At 34.0% G+C, this 7,491-nt stretch overlaps 1 protein-coding gene across 1 annotated transcript; it reads left to right on the top strand.

Moving 5' to 3' along the window:
- Positions 1-2,739: 2,739 nt before the first annotated feature.
- ndufb9 (NADH:ubiquinone oxidoreductase subunit B9) lies at positions 2,740-7,252 on the top strand. Its single transcript, NM_001017880.1, is given in 4 exon segments — positions 2,740-2,837; positions 6,138-6,330; positions 6,438-6,551; positions 7,014-7,252. Coding segments are annotated over 4 exon segments (528 nt in total). The 5' UTR covers positions 2,740-2,748; the 3' UTR covers positions 7,146-7,252.
- The last annotated feature ends 239 nt before the right edge of the window (positions 7,253-7,491 follow it).

Here is a 7,491-nt window from a genome sequence, read left to right as displayed (position 1 = left end):
TACCAATGTAAGTCATTTGAAAAGAAAGAAAGAAAGAAAGAAAGAAAGAAAGAAAGAAAGAAAGAAAGAAAGAAAGAAAAGGCTTTATAGTGCTTAGCTGGATGTCTGAACTGCATCTAAATTATTACTAAAGTAACTAACTAATTGTTATATATGTTATATAAATTGTTCTATATTTTATTGTTATAAAGTTATTTGTATATTCCTCTTATTTTGCCTTCTATTTGAGAAATTATTTGTTGATCTGTGTAAAGCCGCCTATGGTGTGTGGATTTCTATGAAGGTGACATTTGTAGCAGAAGCGAGACTTTTCGAATCTTTGAATCAGTTGAGCCGAATGCTTGTAATGATTCACTGTCTCGAAATTCGGCGTGCTGAGGACATCTGCTGGTTAAGATCTGTAAATACTACAAAAACACAGCTCGGAGTTTTACAAAGATTGAAAGTGTTTTCGTTACACAGTAACAATACGATTAAATATAAACTATATGTAGTATAATATGTAGGTTTTAATCAATTTGTAGCACAAATCTGTAACATCAACGCTGTTTGATTGAACAACACTTACAAACGTGTTATGACAGGCTACCATTAATAACAGTAGCATATCTAGATTAAACGGGATATTAGTGAATTTAAACTGACTGTTTTAACAGATTTGTGATAGATTTAGATTGTACATTTACGTAATATAAATTTATCATCAATAAAATCAATATAAATGTATTTCATACCTTTTTATAGACTAAATTAATATTGCTGGTTTTGTTTTTCACACAAAAAAAGGTTCATTATTTTTTGCCCTGATATTTTTCCACATGAGATTAAGGCTGAGCAAAGACAATAATTCATGCTGAATGCATGTGTCTGTTTTAAATGAAATCTAAAATATCCAAATATGATTGTTCAAACTGCGTGGAAGACGTAGAATGGTATAACTGTTATTTATTTAAATATACAAATCATAAATTTGAGATTTACAATGTAAATATTTTTGGCTTATGTAACCATAGCATGTACTTAACTGTTATGTACTGTTGAGGATGTTTACATCTACTCAGTGGTTTTGAGTCTTAATTTGGCCATAACAAAAAGTTAGCTGTTTCAGCTTGCAGAATGATTTTTGCTGACAAATCTTATTTTGACACATATTAAATTTTTTTTTTAAATAAAATAAAAAAACAACTATACACTTTGGGCAAAATTACTAGCCTTTTGTTATGTGCAGGATGAAAACATCCACTGAATTAAACTGCTGTAAAAATGCATCAGATACATATTTAAAAATATTTTTTGGCATAAATCTGTTAATCAATCTCAGTCCTGATCAAAACTACTAAATACTTTTCAGAATTACAGGATTTTAACTCTTAAATAGTCAAATTCATAAATGATGTCACTGATTTGGAGAAAACACACACCAAAATGGCTTATTTTCAACATAAAAAGTAATTGTAGATTTTTTAAAACCTTTTATCAAAGTCTGTGCTATATTTTATATAAAAATAATATTGATAATAGTCTCACATTAATAACATTAAAATATTTAAATTATTTCACTAGTGATTCATTAAAGTACATTAATAGATACCAGATAAATAATATTTTAAAATGTTATTTTCATTGTTGAAGTTTAAAACTCTGGGTGTGCGACAAGGTTAAAACAGTGATTTTGACACCTAAAAGGAAGTTGAATATTATGAAAGAATATAAAAGAAAGGTAGTCATTTTTTAAGTAGATTTTTTGTTAGTTTGACAAAGAAAGAGGAATTTGAACAGAATTATAGATATTTTTGAATATATGATCAAAGGACATAAAAGTGCCCATAGTTGAAGAATTACCCATGTATTATTAAAGGAATCTAATGATGAAGATGATTAAAAATGGTAAAATAGAAAAGGTATGATGACATTTTAATAAATGGCATAAGCATAAAATATGTCTGATGTAAAAAGAGATAAGTAAGAGAAGAAATAAGTTAAAGTAATAGACGAATGATAATGAAGTGGGAAAATAATAAGCTTGTGCTTCATCCCGCTACATTTTATAAGATATTAATAAGATATTTTATATATGATATTTCTGTTCAAAAATCAATCAAATTTACTCACCACTTACTAGTTCCTGGCCTGTTTTGTGAACACAACAAAAATAGATATTTTAAAGAAAGCTGAAAACATGTAGACTTCAATAGAGAAAACAAATAAGGGAAGATTACAGGTATAGCATTCATCAAAATATCTTCTTTTGTGTTCAACACAATAAAAAAACTCAAAACTGTTTAATAGAGGTAAAGTTGGTTTTATAATCGCACATTCGTTCATTTAGCAGTCTCTATATTGTTTACCATGGTACTTTGAATATCCGCTCGGAATTAGCATGCAAGTATGACTTCTAAATAACATTAACTCTATCTAATTCAATGTGAACAATGTTGTTCTTTGATAGTCATTGGCTGCTAATATGATTTCCCTATATAGAGTTTGCAAATATTACTTTTCTGAAATGATATTATTAAGGAAAATGTCTGAATATCCGAATATAAAACCAACTTTACCTTTATAACTGTCTTAAAGCATTTGAGGGTGAGTAAACAGTGAGCAAATGTTCATTTTGGGTGAACTTTACCTTTTATTCTGGTAGTATTGACTGAAATCCACTCGAAGCATTGAATCGAAACAAAAGATTCGGACCTTTTATGAACTAGTGTTCGAACGCGTGAATCACTTATGACGTAGAGGGGAAAGATGGCGTCGGCCTACCTGACCCACAGCCAGAAGGTCCTGCGGCTTTACAAGAAATCACTGAGACACCTCGAGTCGTGGTGTGTTTACAGGTGAGCTCGCTAAATTTATAAGTTGCAGGTTAATTCCTTTGTATTGACTGTTTTTGTTTTGGGCCGCCCAGGGATGATAAAAACGTCAGTCGGTCTCCGTCTGTCCTGCCAATTCCTGTTTGTTGTTTAAACATAACAGCTACTCGTTCTCTGTCCTCTTGAACTATTGAATCTGTGTTAATTGCGAACAAAATATGCTTTTGTGGTGCATTTATTCAACGGAGGTCGCTTTAATCAGATTATAATCAATCCAATGTGCAGTTTAGCTTATCGTGTTCACGACAGACGTTCGCGTGTTTGTTTAACGTTAGACGCTCAATCCTCGTGTATTATCGAAATATACTTATTTGTTCTATGAGATCTCAAATTGACCTTTTTCGCTGTCATTTACTCGTTTTGTCATTTTTGTGAAGTCCGTATTTACTCGGGGTGGCCACCAATATATTGACTTGTATCTCACTGAACGGCTTTCTTAATGTGTGCAATACGCGGTTTGTCCTGTGGTGGCAGTAATAGTCGTTCATATAGAGGTAAAGTTGTTTTTATAGTTGGATTTTCACACATTTTCCTTAATAATATCACTTCAGAAAAGTACTTTTTGCAATTCTAAATAGGGAAGTCATATTAGCAGCCAATTACTATTAAAGTACAACATTGTTCATAGTCAATTAGATAATAATTGTGTTAATGTTGTTCTCCCAGACGAGCGTATGTTGGTTCACTTTTATTGAGGTAAAGTTGGTTTTATATTCGCACATTCAGATTTTATCCCTAATAATATTATTTTTAGATAAGTATTATTTGCTAATTCTAAATAGGGGAATCATATTAGCAGCCAATGACTGTCAAAGTACAGCATTGTTCACAGTCAAATAAATAGTCCTAATGTTGTTTTGAAGTCATTCCTACATTCAATTTGAGACCAATTATTCAAAGTACCATGGTAAATAATATAGGTACCATGTCACAAGTTGTCAAATGTTTAAAAAAAAACGTTTAAAAATGAAGAAATGTGCGAAAATAAAACCAACTTTACCTCAGTTTTCACTTTATGGGATGCACTTTTGGATATGGCAAGGTTAACTGCAGTAAAAAGTTGGGGTAAAGTTGGATATATTCAATAAATCATTTTTTGAATGGTGAAAATTTGTGACAGTCCTTATATTGTATTTTGAATATTCAATCCTTTCAGCTGCAACCCATCTCTGGGAAATTTTTCTGAATAGTCAATAGTTCAGTCGGAATATTTAAAGTAGTGTGGTAAACAATATAGGGATCATATCACAAGTTGTCATTGTTCTAAAATGAATGAATGTACGAATATAAAACCAACTTAACCTCAATAAAATACAACATGTTCTGCACATTTGTGACCCTGGATTAAATTGAGACACTGTACAAAGACAGCAATTGGTCTGTGAGACGTTCGAAGTCTAGAAAAGCGACCAAAAACATTCTCAAAACAGTCCATGTGACTTCAGTCCAAGCAATTCTTCTGCATTCAAATAAAAAAGCTCAAAGAACCATTGTTTAGACCAGAAATCCTTCATTACTAAACTGATACTGATTGTTTTAATAAAGCTTTGCAATTAAGTGGTTTGTAATTACCCTGCAGTGGTTATTTTAGTCCAAGTTTGAAAACAAAGTTTAAAAGGTAAAATTAAAATAGTATAAAATCATAATAAAAGAATTTATGTTGACTACTTATCATTGACAAATTAGTCGATTATATAGACAAATTGTGGCAACCCTACAAAAATTGGTAAAAAAAAAAAATTGGGCTAAATCTTTTACGTTTGATCAGGGCATGCTACACTGTGCTGCTGACTCCAATAGCAATATGTGCATTTAATTGCTTATAGTAAATACACACCCAAACAACCTGACGAGAAAGAGAAGACGCTGGTAAACAAAGTTATGTACGCACATAAAACACTATTTTTATTTATTTATTTTTGTTTATTATGCTGCACACGTGGAGCTTCGTTTGATTACAGTTGAACCACTGAAGTCAAAGGGAATGTTCTGACAATGATTTCATACCTTTTCTGGACGTTTCTGAACAGTTGATGCCTATGTAGGATGAGAGACCGCTCTTGGATTTCATCTAAAATATCTTTCTTTGTGCTGTGAAGAGGAATGAAGATCTCGGGTTCGGAGCAGAACAGAAGTTTCATGTTTAGGTGAACAATAATTTGAGCTGGTTTTAGTAATCTTGGTAACTTATGCTGTGTTTATGTGCTTTAGGAAGGCTGAAAAACAGTGTACATTCATTCGGCGCTGTGTTTAAGTTCACTAGATCCTTTCAGAGGTGCACCCAGCACTGAATTTATCAACTCCTCCAGAAACTGTACCTGGATGATGGAGGCTTTCAGTGGTGCTTCAGATCAGTGTTGGCAAGAGGATGTCTTCTTGGGACACTAACAACAGGCACTTTGTCATAATCACAGTCCTACAAGTGCGAGCTCCTAATGCGGCGCGAATGTCTGCTAATGTTCAGATTTTCCAACTCGAGTGATTAGTGCGTCAAGCACGCAGATCGCGCTACTTCTTTCACGCGAATCACATTATTTGCGCAGCCTTATACATGCGAATCGTGCTGCTGAATGTCTATTCGTGTCTTTGCATTGACTTAACATGTAAATCACTCATGTTTGATGGTTTATCCGCGTCTGGTGTGAATGCAGCATTACAATTGCATTTATTCTAATTTCACCAAACATGCTAGAGTAGTAAAAACAAAGTATGGTTAATGTATTTTTAAATGTATGCCTTTTATCAGGTCATAATTTTATCAACTTTATCAGTCCATCTTCTGCTTAACTAGTCACAATAATATATATATATATATATATATATATATATATATATATATATATATATATATATATATATATATATATATTGTAAATTAAAAACATCTGCAATGCCACTGTTAATGGATGTTTTTTTAGTGATTATAATGTTCTGTCAGTCCAAAATCATAGATAAGCTGAGTTAATGTAAGTAGTTATGTGTTGTTGTTTGGTTTAGTTTTGTAGAGAGGGACATATTAAAATGCAGAAAATAGTTTTCTTTAAATCATGAAAGCCATTTTGTTAGAAAAATTACTAAATAGTTCATGAAGAGGAGAAGAATCTACTCATGTAATGTTTTATGTTTTTCTAATATTATTTTGTTTGCACAATAGTATTTTTTTTCACAACAGCATTGACTTAATGTTAATGATTAGCTGTTCATCCGAATTCAAGTGTTTGTCTTAACAATACCATTTCACACAGAGTTACTTTTCTCTTTCAGAGATAAATATCGCTTCAATGCATGTCTGCTTCGAGCACGCTTTGATGAGAACAAGGATGAGAAGGACATGGTGAAGGCCACCATGCTCCTGAAGTCAGGTGAGGAGGAGTTCTGGTCCAATCAGCACCCGCAGCCATACTGCTTCCCTGACCAACCTGGAGGAACATCCTATGAGAGATACGAGACTTATAAAGTAGGTCACATGTATTTTGTGGGCTCTTTGTGCAGTTCTGTTTTGTTTTTTCTTAGTTTATGATTTATATTTTCATTCGTTTCCTGTGCACATTTCTGCTTCTCTAGGTCCCCAATTGGTGCCTCGACCACTGGCATCCTTCTGAGAAAGCCATGTACCCTGATTACTTTGCTAAGAGGGAGCAGTGGTTAAAGCTGCGGGCACAGAGCTGGGAAAAAGAGGTATGTCTGTCGTTAAGTTCTGTAGCCTTTGGAACATTCGACTGGATGCTTCGCTTTAAAGGATTAGGACTAAGGGTGTAACAATATGCGTACTCGTATTGAACCGTTCGGTACGAGACTTTCGGTTCGGTATGCATTACAAACCGAACAATTTAGACTAATATCTAAAAAGATAAAAGAGAATATTTGTACAAAATATAATGTTTTCAGTGCAACAACGCTCAACAAGGCATCCCAAATGGCGTGACATGCTGCCTTCCCCACCCACCTCCAAACAAACAATACTCCAGTCAGGCACACGCTGCACCAGCTCGCAAAATGGCTAGTAACGTTAATGTAATCCTCCTATAACAAACAGCGGGTCCCCTACCCCGGTCTTCAGATATGATGCGCACATCGCACCCCCTGTGGTCTTCATGCGATGCAAAAGTATTAACTTTTTTTTATGTCGTTGTTTTTTAGGTCCAGCAGCTGCAAGCTGAAACCCCTGCGGATGGCCCCAAAACTGAGGCTCTACCCCCAGCCCGTAAGGAAGGAGACCTCCCACCTCTGTGGTGGCAGTTTGTCACTCGTCCCAGAGAGCATCCCATCTGAAGATGCTGGTGTTGGGAAGAGAATTCCAAGATGTCTAAAACAGTTCAGTTTTGTCCAACAGCACTATGAGCTCAATCCTTAACAATTAAATAAACTAGTATGTGATCCACCTCTCTTGTAGTCATTTAATGCCAACTTCTTCATTGACAGCTCCTTGCTTTTTCTATTTTTTTATTGGTAATGCTTAGCATGGGCGACTCAGTGGTCATTTCACAACAAGAAGGTTGCTGGTTCGAGTCCCGACTGGGTCAGTTGGCATTAGGTTAATAATGTCAACTATAGATGAATTGAGTAAACTAAATTGTCTGTAGTGTATGTGTGTGAATGAGTGTATGGATGTTTTCCA

This window comes from Danio rerio, chromosome 16 (genome assembly GCF_052040795.2).
Source record: "Danio rerio strain M-AB ecotype USA chromosome 16, GRCz13ab, whole genome shotgun sequence".
Classification (NCBI taxonomy): Eukaryota; Metazoa; Chordata; class Actinopteri; order Cypriniformes; family Danionidae; genus Danio; species Danio rerio.
This window is presented reverse-complemented; position numbering and strand designations above follow the sequence as displayed.